At 41.6% G+C, this 21,160-nt stretch overlaps 1 protein-coding gene across 1 annotated transcript in view; it reads left to right on the top strand.

Annotated features, from left to right (window-relative positions):
* The window catches only part of NRXN3 (neurexin 3), a gene marked incomplete at both ends in the record, with an annotated part of 923,636 nt that overhangs the window by 16,996 nt on the left and 885,480 nt on the right, over window positions 1-21,160 (top strand). Inside the window, one exon of the mRNA XM_082282834.1 lies at window positions 15,249-15,266. Within this exon, the coding sequence (XP_082138960.1) occupies window positions 15,249-15,266 (18 nt within the window). The remainder of the gene's footprint in view (window positions 1-15,248; window positions 15,267-21,160) is intronic.

Genomic DNA, 21,160 nt, shown 5'->3' on the forward strand with positions numbered 1-21,160 from the left:
CAGGAATATCCTAAAGTTGACTAGTATCCAGCAAACCAATGATACTCTATGTGCCATGAGACTGCACTGCTGAGTGATCTGGAGTCAGTAAAAAGGTGGTGTTCATTGCATTTGAGACAATGGAAAATGTCTTTCCCTACTGGTGTGGAGGAAGACTGTGAAGAGTAAAACCTAGTGACAAAGCAGTACTAATGCTCACTTGAGACCTCATAGCTGTAATTCAGGACAGAACTGAGTGTTCTGAAACATAAGAAGGCCCAACTTGTCCTTTCTAGGGTTTTGCATTTTATCATTGAATTGCAGTGAATGGTCAATAGATTTAACTTTCTTACCAACCTAAAGCTTAGTGAGATATTGGAGGATAAGAGTTGTCTTCTTCCTTGATAATACAGCCCACACACATTATACACCTGCAAATTTGCAGTGGTGATTAGGAGTACTTCCAGAGTTTAGTGAATAAATCTTTGGAGACAGACTCATCCTCTTTTGTAAATTCAATATGGCTGTAACTACTTGACCAGTTTAATCTTTTATATCTTTTTCCCCCATTCTTTTCCGAGATGTCACTCCTAAGAAAGCTTGCCCCAGTAGAAGTGGGTGTTGCTTTCTTTGTGAGTCATTTAAGAGACTATGTAGGAGTGAAGAAGTGGCTTTTGCTCATGCTCCATTATGCCAAATAATAAAGGGAGGTTGTTTCCCTCTTCTGGGTCTGAATGAACCCAGCAGATGCATACATGCTGTCTTCTGTCTGAGGTATAGACTAGTGAAGAGGGTCTTTATTCTCTGACCTCACCAAGCTCAAGACTGGCTCAAGACAGTTCTTTCGTACCATTTCCTGGTCTGTGGGATATACCTTGGAGTGATCCTGTTGAGCTCAGTGTTCCTAATACAAGGCCTATTTTTTTTTTTTTTTTACCTTCATGTTATTGTAAAGGGTTTGTCAAGCATTCAGCATTTGGAGTAGAAGAGTGTTCCACTTCCGTGGTAGATAGAAACTACAACAGTTTCTCTTTCACTCATAGGAAGCAATTAAGTTCATAGACATTATGGGTGATAGGCAATATCCTCCTCTTGGATAGCTTCTTTTTCTCTAGGGTTGAAACTGTATTATGCTGGTGAGAAGGAATTGGTGCTTCTCAAATGATGGTGTGCAGAACTGATGCTATTTGTTAGAGTTCACCTCTGGCCTTCTAGAGCATGACCAAGGTCAATATATTCTGTCTAGGCACCAGAAAGCAATGGCATCACGTGTTTTTACCTCAATGTCTTATGGCTAATTGTGGAAAAAAAGGATATTCCTTATCTGGCCTGCAGTGACAATGGTCATGACTATTCCAGGGCAATATCACTGTAAGGTGCAGATAGCCATTTGAGCTCTCTGCAGTGGTGAGTGGTGTGCTCTAGGAAGAAGATGAAGCTATATTAGAAAGTTGTCAGGGCTGGTTTACATAGTGTTTCTGCTTCTTTTAGAGGGTTCTGTTGTGGCATGGTTGATAAGCAAGATATCCATAAAATATTACATGATATAAACAGCCCGGAAGATGCACTCAATTGTTCTCTCACTGGGAAATCATCAGGATCTGGATCGAGTATTAATCCTGTTGCTCTATTCCTCCAAGCTGGCAAGCTTCCTCACAAGACTTTTGATACCCAGCAACTGGTGGCTGCTGAAAAAAGTATTTTTAAATCTTCTGTACATTTTGCTAATACAAAAATTCCATGACGAACTTGTTCACAAGGGAAGATACCAAGTGCTTCATCTGGTTCTCTATATATTGCCTCTGCTAGGTTCCTATTGCCTTAATTTTGCAACCATGTAGTTTTCTATTACTTCCCTATGTGTGCTGCCTAATACCCAAGCTTAGGTGGTACAAGGCAGTGATTTACCTGATCATCTTTTACCAAATGACAGTGTTTGGGTTGTCATACTAGTCTAGATGTCTAAATGCCCCCCACTCCTCCTTCCTTCTTCCGTTGTATGTGAATGCATACCAGGTATTATCAGCTCTCTTTAAATGTATGTGCTGTTTTGCATATCCAGGCTCACTTCATCAGCTGTCATAAGGTCTTCCATATTTCAATACAGTAAAAACCTGACTAGTGAAAGTCCTCAGCAATTTGGTCTATTTTGACCTAAGGGAGTTGGGCAGTCAGAATAGATGGTTGTGAGACATCCCTTCAAACCTCAACTACTTTGCAGCTCTGTGAACTTAAAATCCCGTGTTAGTACTTGTTTCTGTACCATGCTGTGAGGTGACAATAGAGAATAATCAAAATTTTTAACCTCATTACACATTATTTCTTTGAAAATACAGCTGGGTCAGATGCCATTTCAGGAATACTGTCCTCCAATCACTCCTTGATGTAGCTAAAATACTTTTCTCCTACAGTCCTGGAAGGCTACTGCTTACCAGCAATTTCCAGTGGGATCTGTACTGACATATTCCTGAAGAACAGAGAAGAGATATTACCCTTTTAGTAATTAGAAGGCATAGAAAAGAAGGTACCATCTCTCTTCCAAATCCCTCAGCAATAGTGCTTATGACTATTGCTGAAATCCAAAGAGATGAATTGCATCTCTTCTCCTTAATTGCTATTGTTTTTTTTTCAGGGCAGTGTCTTCCTAGTGAAGGAAGTTTTTATTAGCTCTTTAAGTGTGGGACTGATTACTCACCTGGCAGTGAATGAGGCTCTGTAAGATGTAATCAGAGTAAGCTGAATGGCTTTCCCTGGTTCAGGCTGCAGTTACAGACCTTGAAATGCTCAGGGAATAAGACAGGGCTGTGGCTCTCTTTGACCTCAGCAGACATAGAGATACAAACACTGGGGAACAGCCTGACGTGTGCTGCAGATTCTAACACCTTCCTTTTCCATGCTTTTAGTGCATGAACGTATAGAGCTGGATCCTGGCTGGTGAGTAAGGACAGTTCCTGGAGGAGAGGTGCTGGCTTTTACTCATGTAACAAGCATCTGGTGGAAATTTCCTGCAAAGGGATTGCATTTAGAAACAAGAGACTAAATTGCATTATTTCTGTGCTTGACACCCAGATAAGGTATCAGTGCTAGTGTTTGACACTATGTTTGGCCCTCTTCTTGCTGGGAAGGGGGGGTTGTATTGGGGTTGTACTCTCTCAGTTGATACAGTGCTCAACACATTTGTGTACTGTTGGAAGCTGGTTATTGATGGTGGATTTTCTGGATTCAGAAATCAGCCAGGAGATGAACTGAAGGGTCTATTCACCTGTTTCCACTTAGGTTATGAAAAGACTGCTAGCTGGGAATAACTTTGAATCTTCATTGACTTACAGTGGATTTCAACTGGTGGCTTGGAGGCTTCATACTGTTCAGCAGTGTCTTTTTTATAACAAATCTGAGATAACGAGCATGGAAGCTATTTATTGCATACACTCTTTCACAGATTTAAAAATAGTAGAGATTTTAAACATTATTTACTAGTAAATTTTAAACCATTATTTGTTAGTACCAAAAAGATCACACCTTTTTCCTCCACCCTCTGTGTTTTTTGTTTTTCTGGGTGTGAGCTTATGCATATAATGTTAACACATTAATCAAAAGAAAAAACAAACCATTTTTGTTTTCTGTGTTTGAGTGCTGGTAATTTTAGTGGCCTGGGCCTAGTCCATTCAATGAAGAGAGACATCTGCTGAATTCAGTGGGTATGAGGTCCTGTGATTATGCACTTGGGCCTGCATCTGCATAGATTCTGCTGCAGGCTGCAGGTCTACATTTAGACAATCACACAAGAAAATTTAGCATTTTGAAAGATGCAGAATGCAGCTGTTTCCCGTCATTATGTTTCACATTTACTGAAGTCAGCAGTTGCTCTTTTCCAAGCAGTGCCTTTCAACAATAAACAAGGCAAATGCTTCCAATAGAACCTCTTGATGACTTCTGTTTAATTTAAATATATCTATTGCAGCAGCGAATACAGCAATAACATGGAATATAAAACCCATTAACACATACTCTAAAAATTATATGTAAGTGTAAGGAGAGAAGCATATATGTAAGAAAGGAGAGGAAAAGAAAATGCGTTTCTTCTTCTCATTACTCATTGCTGTGTTTAGGATGATTATTGTAAGTTGGAGGAGCATGCACTATGTATTTTTATGTGTAATAAATGGAGTTCTCACTTTTCAGGCACACTGGAACTCCATCCTAATTGGAATTGGAGTGAGCGAATCAATAATTAGTTGATACTTACACCAAATCTAGAGGCATGCTTAGTGCATTATAGGTAGCAAGTAAGTTTCAAGACAATGGTCTTTATTTTCAAATCAGTAGGCAGTTCAGGGAGATGAGTGTTTAGAACAGGAGACTGTGAGTGGTTCCTTGGCAAAGAGACCTACTGAATCACAAATCTTAACACCTGACAGCACCAGGTGGCTAACCAGAACTGTGCCAGCCTTTCTTGAGGAGTCTCTCCCTTAATGCTGGGAAGTGGCTGTGTGAGAGATAGTGTGCAGGGATTTTTCTAGATCTAAATAAGAAGACTCAAAACCAAATGGTGTAATAAAATAGACATTGTAATAAGAGATAGCAAAAAGAAGACTATAGATAATGAGTAAATTTTCTGTCAGTGCAGAGGCTTGGAGTCCTGCTTTCACGCTCCATCAAATGGACATTGGGTATCATTCACCGTGAATGGATTTTCCTCCTCCTTCCCATGCTGTAGTGCCTTTAATTTTGTGTAGCAAACAGAATCACTTGTCTTTTCCTGATGGGTTAGGGTATTATTTCTGTTGTAACACCCCAAACACAGGTTGGCACAGGGCACTCCAGCAGGCCCTTGAAGTGACTGCTGCTGCTGCTGTATGGGCTTCTGAAGCCCCAAGTACAAGGATCAACACAAGAGACGTGGTCTGGTCAAGTTCACTGACTCCTTGAATGTGATGTTTTCTGCAAGGCTCCCAATACAGAACTGAGTTCCAAACTAATGCTATCTAAATCCTGTAATAAACCTAGATTTGATAGCTATAATCAGTACTGAGAAAGACAGTGAAGAGTTTTATCCCTCCTCTTTGCTCTATTTTTCAAGAACAGGTGTACATTCTCAGGAATGTTGGCGAGGTGTGTAACATTACATGATATAGATTCAGTGGTGAAATGCTAATAATTCTCCTTAGACCTTCCAACAAAGAAGTACCATGATACTGACAATACAATAACTGGGCAACTGGGTGGAGCCTGCTAGAGGTCTCTTTTAATGCAGAAAATCTCACCTCTTGATTTTTCCGGGAAACTGTGTGCCTTGCAGGTGGATGTAATATGGCATTTGTGCTTTGGGATGCTGTGATGCAGCACAAAGAGTGTTGGCATATGGCAGTAATAAGTGCCAGGTGTAACCAGGTAAATGAATATTCCTTGCCCACCAAGTCTGCAGGAGCTGCTGCTTCTTCTTCAGAGCTCAGGTGGTGGCCTCTGAGACCAGTGATGTAGGATGTCTTCCCTGCTATGACCTGACACCCCAGCCTGCTGTGAGCAGGGAAGGGCTCAGGCATCCCAGGGCTCAGGCAGTGGCACAGTGTCTCTCTTCCTGCCTCATGTAAGATTGAAAAGTGGGGATGGGGAGTTTTCCTCTGTGTATCTTTGCCTCTTGTTTTACAGCCTCTGACACTTTCCAGAGTAGGCTGGATAGGAATAAGCACTGCTGACAGTGTGAGTCTGTGGGGTTTGAAGAAGGGACCCTCTTCTTCTCCCTCCACCTTTGCCTGACTAGGCTAGTCACAGCATTCTGTGGCTCCAGCTTCACCTCTTCAGATTGCTCTGAGAGGAATATTAACTTTCTCTAATAACTCTGTCAGACATGTCGAGGGATTTGTTTTATTAATTCCAAGACTGGGTACAGCAAATAGATTATAACTTGAGCGTTTCATAGGCTTAACAAACCCTTCTCTGCTTACTTGTCACTTTTTCACCCCCCAAATCTCTTGGTGTTAACTCCTTTTTCTGTTCTTTGTGTTACTGTTTATTGAATATTCTCACTGATGTGTATGTCATAGGAAATATGCCCAAAGTTCATTTCTATCCATCATTTTTTAGATGATAAGAAAGGAATAGAGGCAACACAATTTACAATGGATTTGGCAGTAGTAAATGCCTTTTGTAGCTGTCATGGTGATGTTCTGAGAACAGGACAAAGCTGAAAATACTTAACATTTGTGCAGGTTCTTCCTCAACAGGAGGAAAGGTACTTTCTTTCTGTGGCATACAGTGGGTAATGCCTAGGTTTCCAGTCTCTGTGTCAGCCTTGCAGGTGATGTGGATAAGGTTGAAACACCATGGGCCTGGTTTCAGTGCCCTGAGCAGATTGCAGATTCACTGCCAACGGTGAAACTAGTTTTAGCTTCTTGGGTTATATGGTTAGTTCACTTTTTGGTGTAAGTTACAAGACTGCTCAAAAATAGGTTAATTTTCATGGTGGTCATCTTAAGAAAGTCCACTGTTGTGCATCAGCATCATCAAGCTCTTGATTGTCTTTATGTCCTGATAACCTTCTAGCAGTACTGCTTTTGCTGGATCCGAGAGGTCAGAGAAGAAGTAGCTATGTTGGTGAATCCAGAGAAGGCATTCCTGGAAGGGAGAGTATTTCATTTAGAGACATTCATCCAGTTGCCATCCTTTCCTGATGCCTATATCAATTAAAACAAGAAGACCGTTGGAAAGAACCTGACTCCTGTATCTCAAAGATCTCTTGTGTGAGTCACCTCCAGCTTACAAGAATAAGTCTTGCTATGACATGATGCAGCCACTGAAATGTCACATTAATTGATTTAGTTCTTGTTAAAGTCATGAGAAAATTTGGCTTGTAATGGGAAGATAGTTTCAACTGTAATTAAAACACGAGGAAGCAACTGCCCATGGGAATGTAACTCTTTTGCAAATAGTTTTTGAAAGGCTTTTCAAAGTGTGTGAGACATTCTCACCATGAACAGAAATCTGAATGAGCTATATATTGTAGCTAAAGGCTGGAAATTCATTTAGTTCATTTTTTCTTTCTCCTTTGAGTGGCCACTTAGGTGGAAAATCTTTGTGATTTCCAGTATGTAACACAATGAACCATATGGCCAGTTTGCTGTTTGCATGGAACACTGAATGACAAACAGTAGTGCTTGTGGAGGAGACAGTGTACTGTGTGTGTGCCTAACGTGGGCACATGCTATCAAGAGTGCCCATGTTATTCTGTAACATTCTTTGTTTGTTCTCTGGACATAGGAGCTAGAGCTTGTCTTTGGCCCAAGCATTTCAAGTGAATTCTAGCAGATAAATGCTCTTTATATGACTGCTAAACAAAAAGAGAAGAAGGGGTCTGGATCTGCACCAGCCTCTGGTGAGGAACAAGGACTGCCAGAGCGGTAAGATGCTCCTAGGCTGATTTGTTCAAACACAGTCAGCATTTCTTATTCATAAACTTCTCAGTCCATGTTTCTGATGAGAATAATAGCTTTGTTCTCATTGGAGTTTTGGTCAGATTGGTACTTAGGAGAGGCAAGGACTTTCGATGGGTTTAGACCTGTGCTAAAATATGCTAGTTATACAGATGGCCTGGTACAACTAAATCCAGGATAAACTTCAACACTGGTCTTGATGTGGATAACTTTGGTGTCTTTTCACTATAGGTAAAGTACAGCTGCCATCTGCAGAGGGTATTGATGGACCAGCACTCTTCAGTTTAGAAAAGAGGTGGCTAGAGCAGGAGGTGAGGTAGATATTTATAATCAGGAATGCTGTGGTGATGCTGAATAGAGAATGCTTATTCATGTATTTTATAAGGCAACAGTTTGGGGATGCCCAGTTGCAGGTTTTAAATGAACAAAGAAAAGCAGTTGCACACCACATCAATTCTAGTTACAGAAGAGACCCAACAAATTCAAGTTTCACTTGAGGGAAAAGTTCATCAAGGTGTGATCAGCATTTTGGTCATAATGCAACCTCCACCAGTCTCATTGCTGGAAGTTGTCGATAATGATACCGTGATTTTTCTTAGTTCCTTTGACTCTTCCCTGAGTACCTGTGCATGGTTGCTGTCAGAGGCTTGGCTTTGGTATCTGCCCTGCTCCATTACTGAAGCTGCTGACTTATGATGCCTGGCAGATGCTACTAACAGGATTGTCTGGGTAGAGTGTGTTTTGAATTAAAATAATAAAATCATAGAAAAAGGTCACAAGGACCAACTATTAATTCCAAGACAGGATCAGGTGAATCTGAAAAATTAATAAGAAATACTTGTGTAGTCTTTTCTTAATAATCTTCAATGCTTTTGGCAAGCTTTCAGTAGCCAAAGTTCTCCAGATCCTCACTACCCTGTTCCTACCAAATTTTTCTGACATTAACCCAAAACTTCTCTTTCATCATGATAAGTTTCTTCTCATTCTATCTATGGTGAATATGAAGGACACTTTTTTTTCTGCTTGCATCTGCCCTTCAGAAGTTATACAGTAATCTATCTTTGTGTTCCCCGCAAGAATGGGAACATAACTGGTTGCATGTAGATGCATGAGGGTGTTGTGCAAAATAGCAGGGAGCAAATCCTCTATTTTGTCCAGTGCCCAGACACCTAGGATGAAACATAAAGAAGTTTTATCCTGGAGTGCTCAGGCACTCTATCTAGGCAGCTTAAGTAAAGATCAACAGATTGTTTGGAGGGCACTGAGTAATTAAATTCCAGTTGGATTTTTGCTAGTAGTGGGCTACAGAACTATTGACTTTCCCCCCAGAAATGTAGCCAGGGCCCTGTGGAATGTACATGAGCATATTTGTTGGGATGTGTGGGAGAGGATGGTACTTTCACTGAAAGCTGTGAAATCAGCAAGCATACTTTATCTAAGAATAGTAATGATGCAGAGTTAATTAGAGGGATTATTAGGAATTCATTTCTCTAAGATTTTTTTTCTTACTGTAGCTAAATAACTCTGTGCATTGGTTTCTAAAAGCAGCAAGCATACTTAATCAATCCATACCATGTTGATATGAAAGCCCTTGTCTCTATGGCCACGCAACTGTAGTGAAACCATAGTGGTTTGCAAATGTCTCCCCAGCTAGCTTGAGCGCACACTCTGCCTGAGCATCTTGGTTACCTGAGAGGACAAAGCTTAAGGCAAAGGGTTGATTTTGTTTAGTAGATAAACGCTCCACTCAAATATCCTATGCTTTAGAGGGTGACGTACTCAGGCACAGGTCAGTCGACCTCACATTTGACCCCATGGAGAGGGCAGGCTGCCTACATCATTAATGTGCATGGTATGGAGAAAAGCATTAGAGGCCTCAAATCACTGTAATTCAGATAAGATTTGAAATCAGATAAGTTTTGAAATCAAATCCCTTTACCTCATGTAAATCATGAGTGCTTTAAAATCACACAGCACCTTTTAGTAGACTAAGCCGAGTTTCATTCTGCCTCTTTAAGTAGTTCTTGTTGTTCTATCTCTGACATGCTAAACTGCTGTGTGGCGTTCCTATAAGCTGTTAAACATCTGTCTCTTTCACTTCAGAGCTGGCTGCTTTTCAGTACTGGATGAATGATTCCTATATTCACAGCTAATAAGTGCTTTGGGATCCCAAGTATTAGCTGTGCAAAGGCACAGTACCACAAATGTATGCAATTCTATGCAACGTATCAAGTGAATACTATTCCCAAGAGGCTGGCAGCCTAAGAGATCCCATAGGACAAAGAACACAGAGAAATGTAATTGATTGTAATGAACTTGTTTGTGTATGTGTCACCACTTATCTCTACTGAATAAAATCAGAAGTGTTCAACACTCCATTAACACAAATTACAGGGTCCTATTCTTCTGGAGTGAGACAATAAGACCTACACCTGCTAATACTGTGAAGTTCTTCATGATTCCAGTGTGTTGCTCAGTGACAGACATCATAGGCTGGAGTGGTCTTGGATTTGTTTCAGTATCCTAAACATTTAGCAAATTAAGTGTTTAGCAAATTAATCCCATTGGAATCAGTGGAAGGATACCAGGGATGTTTCCTACTACCATTGTAAGACAAAAGATGTTAAGGAAATATGAAGGAGGAAAATTGTGACACTCTTAAAGTAATTTTCAATTATTTTATGGATTCAATGGAGCCAATATTTTAACTTAGTTAACCATAAATACAACAATTTCAAAGTGTCTGTGTCCAGTGTGAGCCCTGTATTGAGGGATGTGCTAATGCTTGGAGCTGATCTCATTACTGAGCCCATCTTTACCCAAGCAAATTGTTGTTAGGTGTTTATACAATAGAAATGCTATTTGTTTTTGAGTTGCTGTAACCCTTCCTGATGGTTTTCAGCCACTGCGTACTGAAGAGAAAGAGGAAGACTCTGTAGCAGGTGAAGTAGGATCATATATTTTTCTGTGCCATAACAGACCAGGTTAGGATGGAACGAGACCGCTTGCCAAATCAGCATCTGAAATGAACACTTTATTGGATGAAGTATCAAATTAATGAAGACTTTGCTTTTGCCAGTTTGAGGAGTTTCCAGCTGAGTCAAAATGCAGCTCTTCATATTATTAAAATGTTCCACCAGAGCTCAGTTAAGAGGAAATCACCCAGTTCTGAGTCACCAACATCTCTTACTACCACATTTCAGGAGTCCAGGCTGGCTCATCATATATCTTTTGAATCATTTCACTGACTGCCACAAATGCATCAATCTATGGTCTGAACAGTATATATATACAGTGTGTGTGTATATATATATATATGTAAGTCAAATTAGGTGACTGAGTTCCCAACCAGTCATGCTTCTGTCAGTGAAATTCTACCCATATCCATTTTCTGTATTTGCAGAATGGTGAGAGCCAAATTTACTTCAGAAAAGCTTTTTGAGGTGTAAATATCTGAATAAGCTTCAGAATATGGTAATTTTTGTGTCTAAAAGCTGGCTTTCCTCTTATTTGGCAGTGGGTCTCCTATGACAAAAAAATGCCTCTAAGTTTTGTGGCTTTTACCCTCCTCCTCCTCTCCCCAGTTTCTGCCTGCTCCCTGGTCCTCTCCACACACTGGTGTTCAGAGAGAGAGTAACAAGAGGATGCTGGAGGGCAATGCTGGAGAACTTTAGTGCCATTCACTTCTAGGTGCTTATTTCCACTTAGCCTAGGATGCTTCTGCCTGCCAGCTTGTTTGAGACTTGTGAATTCAATCAGTTTAGCTGGCAGAAGACAGGTACCTACAGCACATCAAAGCGGGGGACCAGATTGAATGGGCTGCAGAGATGGAATTGAAAGTACGTATTTTCAAGTCAGGGTGATGAGTATTGTAGGGCTGATGCATGTAGAAAGTTTGTGCTGTCCTTGTCTTCCAGCTGGAGAGAGGTATGCTCTCATGATATCTTCCCTTTTTTGCTAAACCTTGTGTTAAAAATGTTAGAGTGAAAAATATCTCAGATGTTTCTCATACAGGCATGGAAATGATCTGAGGTATAATAACATTTGCTTTGTTCCTCCTGCTCCCCTTCATCCTCCTCTTTCCTTTCCACCCCACCCAGATGGCTGGGGCTGCACCAGACAAAGGCAGTGGCCCTGCTGATCCCTCTTTCAACACAGCTATTATCATCAAAGAACAAAAGCAAACAGCACTGGCTTGCGGCTCAGCCCTTTACAAAGGAGCAATAAATGGACTCTTGTGTATAGGATAAAGCAAACTCTGCCTTCTCTTAAGAGGCAGACCTTTCTGTGTTTGAACTGCTCTGAGCTGAAGGAAGTGGAGAAACCTCTACATGGCAGTAAGTCCCATGGTCACTGGATGTTTTTGTTAGCCATGGGTTCTGCATGCCCCCTGTTTAATTGGAATACTCTACCTCCTCAGTCCCTGTGGCAGGGAGGAGGTCTGTGTAGGTGGAGGAAGGTAGCACTAATGGAAGAGGAAGGCAGCAGGGACATGTTTTAAACAGTCCTATTGTAATCAAACTAGAAAAATGTGAAGAGAATTTGAAAGAACATCTCAGATGACAGGGTCTGAAGGAGAGTCATTGCAGCTCCCCAAATCTGGTCACACTAGCTATATGCCATCTCTGTTGTTTACCTTTCTTGAGGCATTAGGTGTCTCCTAATTGTGGAGCCAGCAGCCACAGGGTATGGTGGGTCCCTTTTGTCGATATATGGAGCTACAGTTTTAATTGTGAACTGAAGTGGAGTCACATTCCACACTGCAGAAGTGTGATGGTGTTTCCCATGGGGACTTTGATAATAGAAAATGATTTTTCGCCCAGGTGGAAAAAAGCTCCCCAAGGAACTGGTCACAGCACCAAGCCTGACAGACCTCAAGGAGTGTTTGGACAATGCTCTTAGGCACATGGTGTGACTCTTGGGGATGTGCTGTTCAGGGCCAGGAACTGGACTTGATGATCCCTGTGGGTCCCTTCTAACACAGAATACTCTGTGCTTTGTGATTCTGTGAGTTGCATGGCAGTTTCACTTGTATGCCACAGTGGTATTTATTGTAGAGTCTTTTGTGAAGACTGACTGGTTATATGTAATTTTTTTGTCTTTGCAAAGAAAGCAGTACTTTCTCTTGTTGTTTTAAAGTAAAAAGCAAGTAGTTTTACCATTTGGAAATCAGCATTTGCCAGCAGATACCACATGGGGGGGGTGTCTGCAATACAAGAAACTCCTTCTACATTTAGTATGGGAAGTAACACTAATGACCCGGGCTGCCATGTAGGTAAATACTGTGAAAGTGTCACAGAGATGCAAACAGTGATTTTGTGGTGCACCTAGTGTATACAGGAATTGTGTTGGGTGGAAACTTTCCAAAAAAAGATACAGCAAAAAAAAAAATAAAAGCTAAGAGTTTAATCGGTCAGGATGGGGGATGCCTGCTTTAGGGACATCGGTACAAAAAGAAAGATTAAAAATAAATCTTGCTATTACTTGCCATTGAGAAACTACATTTTAGAGATGCTTATGTTAGCTCTTAGCCTTTCATTGTGTCCCTTTTTAACAGCTTCATGACCTGTTTAATTCTCGCACAGTTAAATAAGTGTTATTTCAAGCAGTGTATCAGTTACAGCCCACTGCCTCTTCTCTTACTTGCTTAATGTGTTTATCCCTTGCTAACCCTTGGCAAACTTTTTCCTTTGCCCTTTCTATCTGCTGATCCTTTTTATTCCCCAAGCATCCCACAGATGTCCTCCTGGAGCAGACACCCTGGTGAGGCTGCCTGCTGTTCCAGGCCCCTATTGGTAGCCTGGGCTGCAGCTGTGCCTGCTCCACTGTCAGGTGTGCAGGGAGGCTGAGGACAACATGGGTCTAGAACTTTTTACCTGCTTAGAACAGATTTTCAAGTGGATGCTGGATCATCAGACACATTTGCAGTACCTTATGATAATCACTTCTACCTCTTCTGAGATACGCGATCATCTCTAACTGGCACTGATTTTTCCCAAGCAGCACATCAACTCAAGACTGCTCCTAGCAGTGGACTTGTAAAGTCTTTGTCATCATGTTCACATTCTGGAGTGGTGTTTCTTCTGCTCCTTCCTTCTGCCTCCCCATCATCTTCTTTTGATTTCTATCCTCAGTGCGTGTATTGCTACCTGACACTCATTTTCTTTTCCTACCTAAAAGTAATTACTTTCAGGTAAACTTTCAGTGCTTAGTGTCCTTCCAGGCTTGCAAACCAAGACACTGGTTCTTAGATACAATTATGCGCTAAAAGAGGAAAAGCAGCAAATAATCCACATCAGATCTGCCATATATGTTATTAAAAGCTATGGAATTTAAAGGAATTGATGCCACAGTCCCTCCCCTCTTTGTGCATTGTTTTATTTGGGTTGTTGCCTCCTTAGGAAAGGACAGCTTGATATATGTATGATGTTCCACAGAGACTTTTCCTCAAATGGTTTTGGAGCCATTACAAAGTGATAACAGAAAGCAATAGAAAATGATAAACAAAAAGCAGCATGCACAGGAATCACTCACCACTGAATTGCAAGTGTCTCAGGAGGACAAGTGGCACCATTTTCACAGGAACACAGTGGATTTGGACAGGAGGGTAGGATACTGATGGAAACTGGAGGGAGCATTTGGAGAAGGAGAATACAGCCTTAGGCCTTAGTGTGAGGCCAATGCACTCAGTATGTCATGCTCCTAGATTTGTGGCAGAAGTAGTCTGGGATCTGTAGTCCAGCTCCTCAGCAGGGTACAAGCTTCCAGGGGAGAATGTGATCTATGGACCTGGCCTCCCTGTTTCCTCAAGCAAGTGGTTTTTTTTTTTTGGTTTTTTGGTTTTTTTTTTTTTTTAGCATTGTCTTGAAAAGAAAATATTAATCTTATCCTGTGAGATTTCAGGGGATTCTCCTAGTTGGTGTTATGATAAGTGTAGCTATTCAGAGCTCTTGGGATGCTAAAAAAGTTATGAGAAGCATTTTTTTAAAGTACTTCTGTGATTGGTGGGCTATGCCTAAAACAGACTGTACATTCAAATATATACCTTCTCTGTTATCAATACTGTGAACTACGTGGTCTTGCTCCTCCCTGTTTAAAGGACTTATTTATTTTGAGATTTATGGGATTGATTCTGAGAAATGGTCTTACGCCACAGAGAGAAAAAGTACCAAATGACATTTGTTTTGAATTCAGCGTCTTGTGAAAAACAACATGTGGGATGTGCAGAGCTCTGGCACACTCCTCCTCCCCCACCTCTACTACTGTCTGCAATGAAGGATATTTTTTGGGAAATGATAGGCAGAAGAATGAAAAGGAATGGGCTCTCTTCTAGACTTTGGGACTATGTCGTATGTCTTATACCTGGTCATAAATTCACATGGCCCCTTATAAAAGGGGAGCAGGTTCTTTTCTATTTTTCTGGAAACTTGCTTGAATTTATGTGCTACAGAAGCCTTCTGCAGGCAGATTGGTCTTTTTTTCTCTCTTTTGCATTTGTGTGTGTGAAAAATGTAGACTATTTTAACCAATATTCTTACAGGAACTGACATGGCTTGGTTCTATCTGATTCCAGGAACTCTCTCTCCGGACAGATGTGATGGTGGATTCACTTTTACATGCACAGTGGAGAGGGAGCCAGTGCCTCCTCCCTTGCATGGCGGCGTGCTTGGATGCAGATGGGTGGCCTTCAAACAAACCTAATTACTTCTGGTTTTGCATGAAATTGATTTCCATGCAAGGATACTGAGTTGCTGTGTGCATCTCTAATGGCTTTTTTTTCTCTTCTCTTTCTTTCTCTTTCTTTTCTCCCTTCTGCTTGCCATGAACACACCTCGACAGATGTCAATCATATTCCAGGTAAGTGTTACTTTTGCTGAGCTGAAAGGCTGTTCTTTAAGGAGTGCTGGTGGTAAGTTACCAAGGCGGGTCTCATCCTGCTTCCTGCAGGACATCACGAGGTCTGGATTGCACAGTCTTTGCTGAAAGAAGCGCTTCATAGTAGCAAAGGTCACAAACTTCCCTCTTCAGAGACTACATTGTGTTGGTCAGTTAAAGGGATGTTTTCTGAATGAAAATTACATTAAGAATGGTTGCTTGTATTGTTAATTGAACCTGGCATTGAAAACTGCGTTATATACAATTTATTTCTGATATATCTGTGTGTAGTCTGGCATAAAAATCTAGTTTAGTCATTTTCTTTCTCCTACTACAGTCTACTCCGTTTGCTACTCCCACTGATAACATGTTGAATTTCAGTTCTACTAACAAAGGGGTTTTTTGTTGTTGTTTTATTTTACATTTTTATAAACCTGTGAGTATCTTTCTGGCTGAATTTGAATGTGTGATCTTATTTAGGTATCAAATTTTTATTCCCACCAGGGCACAAATGATTCATTTAAAAGGAAAAATGAATGTGTGTTTCACGTACTTGTTTATATGTGGAGTTCTTCCACAACAGTGTATGTTACCACAGAGAACTCCAAACCTCCCTCCTCAGATTGCTGTCTTGTTGTTGACAGCATCAGAGTCCCCCAACTTCAGCTACACGTGTTAGATGAACTACACCACTTTACTCTAGTCCACATTCTGTTGCCAATGAAACTTTTAGAAACTAATTTTTACCTCACACTTTCCCAGTTCCACCTGCTTTATCATTATGTGAAATGGAAAGAGAGCCCAAAAAGCACCCTACATTGCCCTGGCTGGAGTGGGATAATGGGCAAGTCAAAGCTCTTTTCCTTCTCAGATTTCTGCATAACTTTTGCTAAACCTAACCTGGAAAGAGTTGTCTGGATCTGGAATGTGTTCTCTGTTCAATTTGCTTCTTTTCTACACTGGGATAGTCACATCTTGTGCATCACTTCAGAGAGACACAGGGAGGGCCAGTCACTTGGGTATTTTCCTGGCATATTTAGCCTTTTGGCTTCTCTCGTCAGCCCCCTTATTGTTCTGCTGCGAACTTTTGCACTCTGTATGCATCTCAACTGATAGCAGTGGGAATGGAAGCAGCCAAATGGCAAATGTTGCCTGGCGCGCTTTGGAAAGAAAGGCTCTATTAACTATGACATTGCAATCTTTTCAGTTACCTACGAGGCTGAAACTGCACCATCTCTGTCCCAGCCTGAGGTGTCCAGGAACTCCTGTTTCCTCTCATCTTGGCAGGATCTTATAGGACATGTGCCAAAGGCTTCGAGTCACAAGTCTCTCCACAACATGCTGAAGATGTTGATGTCTGTGGCAGAGGAGGATGACTGAATTGGGAAGGCATGGCCTTGCTATGCTCTACCAGTAGGACACATGATGTTATGCCAGTAATGAGCGTTGCCTCAAACAACATCATGGACATCTCCTGGTGTGCAGGAGGTGACAGCATCACTGGTCGGGGCCCAAGCAGAGGGGGCACATCCAGTACAGGACTCTACTGCTGTTAGTGTGGGCACTATGGAGCGGTCCATCCTTCTGCTCTCTGACTGTGCTCTTCTGCCCTAGTGCCCTGTTATTCTCATAATTTATATACCTGGATGTGCATTTTTTGTTCTCCCCATTGCTCATACACGTGTTCTTCTCAGGACTGCTGTGTGCTTTCTCATGTGGATTTTTAGCCACATGGAGATTTCTAGTCATACATGAATGCTTTTTCATGTGTTCTCTCAATCATCTGTACGTTTTCAGTCTGACAATTACCCACATACCCGATTACCTCATTCCAAGGCTCTGTCACTGTTTACTCCTAGGCAGTCTCATCCCTCTCATGTCACCCTCGGGGGTGCACTGTCACTGCTGTGGGACTGGGCAGTGACACGGACCTCCAGGGGTGTTTGGGTCTACACTTCTCCTCTGCCAAGCTATGCAGACACTTTCTACCTATTTGGCCATCCAGCTATCTATATTGTGAGGACAGAGCCTCAGGCCCCTATCAGAATGGTTACTTTAACCATCTACTGCTTGAAAGACAGCTTAGGGGTTTTATGTGCTAGTGGTAACTACCCACAGGCAACAGAAGGGCTGTAAAGAGCGCTTTGACTAAATGTATTCATTATTGTTGAATAGACTGGTTCGGACTAATTCCCCACTAAGAGGAAGTAGCTGTGAATAGGCTGGGGCTGGCAGCAGTGGGCGCCACAGGGTTCTGCTGGGTGCGTTTGTTCCAAGGTGCAAAGATGTTGTTTTTTTAAAAGTAAACAGAAATGTGTAGCCTAAGCCTTCCCTGGCTGTGAGGTCTCTGCTTGTGAAGAAGGGCATTCCAGCAACAGGGGCTCATTGCCACATTAATTTCAAGAGCCAACTTGATCCCATCTGGCCTATTTCACAAATAAAAGAAGTTTGCCAGATGTTAGCCCACCTTTCCTGCAAATGTAATGCCCCGGTTATAGAATAACAACACCACATTTTGAACAGTGCCCTGGAGTTGGGATTGTTGCTGTCTGCACTCAGCTGGGTCACTGACTCGCTGTGTCATGTAGAGGAGAAATAGCTTCTTTCAGTACTTAAGTTCTCCCTTTGGGGTTAGAGCTACAGCCTCATCTCACCTTCACAACGTGGTTTGATTGCTTGGGCTGAACGTTACAGAGTTTAAGAGCCTTAAACTCAGAGGTTAAGTCCCTGGCTGGAAAGTGGCATGCAGCACAGACCAGAATGGATGCCTCTGTCACTTCTGCACAATATCTGCTTCTTTCTTTGCACCTTCTATTCTTTACCAGTGGTGTAGATTCTGAAAGATAAATAGCTGGAAAAAGACCAATAGATCAAAGAGAAAGTTATACGCTCCTGCCTCACTTTTTTTTTTTTTTTTTTTTTTTTTTTTTTTTTTTTTTTTTTTTTTTTTTTTTTTTTTAGTGGAAGAATATATGCAGGAGAAAGAACTAAATATGGTTCCTTGATACTGTGGGGGCTGTTGCTGATACCTGGGGGGATCAAAGTTCAAACAGTGCTTTTCCTATTCATACCATGCTTATTCCTGTTGTGGATGAGCTCTTTAAATGTTTATGGGGAGGAGGCTAAGAGATTAAGTTCTGGTCATTTGGCTGTCATCATTTTACTGCTGACTAGTGTTTGCATGTAACTGAATGAACAAAACCCAGTAGACATTAGCTAGGTAGTTCCCAGAGGCAAAAAAAATAGTCCTGGTTTTCCTGAACAACTCCTTCATAGAGATGCAGAGATTGTTGCAAGCGTAAGCATACTAGCACATTTTTGATCCAGGTCTTTAATCTTTCAAACTCCATCTTTAAATGCCTCTTTCCCTCCTTCATCTCAGGTCTGCTGTTTTAGTTGGTCTCCCGAACTCCACATCATAGGGTCATTTAAGCAGTACCTGTATGCTGGCTTCTGCTTCCTTAAAGAAAAACTCTGCTTTTGGGCCATGAAAATGATGTGTTTCAGCCCATTTGAAGGTTCCTATTTGCAGAATGTACTAGGTCAGGGTAGGAATCCATCTCTGCCATATTGTCAGTGCCATTCATCAGGAGTTTGAAGCCAGTATGTGCGGGCTTAGGTTCTTCTTCATAGGTGCCACCATTATTTTGATTCTTGCATGCCCTTTGCACGGATACTGTCCCCTAATGGGAATTTCTTGCGCTGTAATGTGAATGTTTTTTAGTTCCATGCCAACCTATTTGCAAGAATATGGCAGTAGTAATCACTGGGGTGAGAGCAAGAATTCCTCTATCCCAGAAGTGTCTTTTTATGAAAGTAGATGCTTTGGAGGAAGTTTAAGAAACTATGATAGCATAGGTCTTGTCCCAGTACCTTGGTGGTTTCTGGTAATTACTGTTTTAAGGACTTTCTAACCTGATTCTGCATCCAGATTGTGTTCTACAGTCATTGATGAACATATTTTCTCTGAATATGTCCAGTCTTTGTTTTTCTTAATCCACTTGTATCTTTTTACTCCACTGTATCCTGTGATAACAGGTCCCATTGTTTAACCATTGAAATGTGGAAAGTACTTTATTTCAGTTGTTTTTACACCTGTTACTCAAGAATTTCATTCAGTGATTCTTATTTTTTGTTCCCCACAAATAAAGAAAAACGTATTTCCTGTTCACCTGCTCTGTCTTAATTGGAGTTTTATCGCAATCATATATATTGTCAGATATACCTTTTCTAAGCTGAAGAATTGTATTCTGTCAAACAGTTCTTTTCCCAACTTCTGAACCTACTTGATCAGATGCTCTGATTTGCAGTGATACACATTTTATGGATCAGTCCTAAAATGCACTCACCCTCAGGTCTTGCTACGTCCACATATTCTCTTGTGCATGTGGCCATCTTTGTGAACACTTGCATGTTTGTTTTCATGTCTTCAAACACCACCATGTTTGTAGCACTTCCTATGCAAATACTTACAGGAGTATGCCACATGGAATGTCAGAATACTGTTTCTGCTGGGAGTGAAAGGAGATACTATGGTTTAATCACTACTGCTTCCATAGATGTTGGGGTAAACAACTTTCTCTTTGGTTTCTATCTCATGCTTTTATTCCTTTGATCACTCAAAGAAGATGCCATTCACCCTGACTCACTGCCCCTGATAATGACAAAACCTATCCTGGAATTACATAGCAGAGGAAGGAAAGGGGATGGGAAAGAGGAGCTAGCACAGCTGTTGTGTGTAATTAGATTGGAAGTGGGCCTGCGGCTACAATAACAAAACTGCACTCCCGGCTGGGCTCACTGCTGGGGCCTGAGAGCAGCCCCTTGGCTGTCGTGCATGTCACGGTTGAATCCAACGGAACTGACCTCCCCAGCCTGTGCTACTGCTTTGCCTGGTTAGAAAGAAAAGGCCCCATGTATACCAGCAGCCAAGGAATCAGGTCACCCTCTTGGCAAAGCTGACCTGTCTAGCAGATAAAAGGTCTGAACTAGGCCACACAATGATTCTTCTTCCTTATCCATTCTTCACATCTCTCAAGTCAAGGGTTTTGCTTCTTCTTCTGAGTCCCGTCCTTTGGCCCTGCTGGAATGTCTTCTTTTTTGGTACCTGGGGGTTCTTAGGGAATTTTCCTTGGACTTTGGGTTTTAGAAAACCTCAAGATACCTATTTTATGAAGACCACATGGTAGACAAGGAGCTTGTCAATGCCCTTCCCTAACAGAAAAGGGAACTGCTGATAGAGCTGGAGTATGAGGCTCAGAGTAAAGAAATGCCTATTTCTTAAGGAATTGCTAGTTTTAGGATATTTGGAAAAGAGTACAGACTCCAGTACTTATCAGAGTGCTCTTGTCTATAGTGGATGTCATTTTATTTCTGGAAGAGTCCTTCGTTTGCATGATTTTTTTTCTTCAGCTTTGCCATAAAGGATTTTGTGCATATCCTGGACTAGAGGGTCTGATATCCTATCTCAGACATATATTGCAGCTGGGCCTGTTATTATCTGAATGGGTCGTGAAGCCTGATACCCTGAAAAAAGATCCTCTCTGGGCCAACTTGCCCCAGGGGAGTTCTGGGTTGCTGCTGCTGCCTGACAGTCTCTTTTCCCATTCATTAAGAGCTTTTGGGCTAATCATTTGGTAGCATTGTTAAAAGGGAAATACTGAGGCTGCCTGCTTAACAGAGCAATTCAGCAGTGCATGCACACCCACGCACATGTGCGCACCCCCAGACCATGGGCCCAGTAGCATGGGACAAGCTATAATTAACTAGATGAAGGAGCCCATCTTCCTTTGTTACTGTAATCACTTGCCACTCTCAGCTGTGTTTTGTGCTGTCCCCACCTTCTTATGTCTTGTGGCTTTATTTTCCATTTTGAG

This window comes from Coloeus monedula (assembly GCF_965178545.1).
Source record: "Coloeus monedula genome assembly, chromosome: 6".
NCBI lineage: Eukaryota > Metazoa > Chordata > Aves > Passeriformes > Corvidae > Coloeus > Coloeus monedula.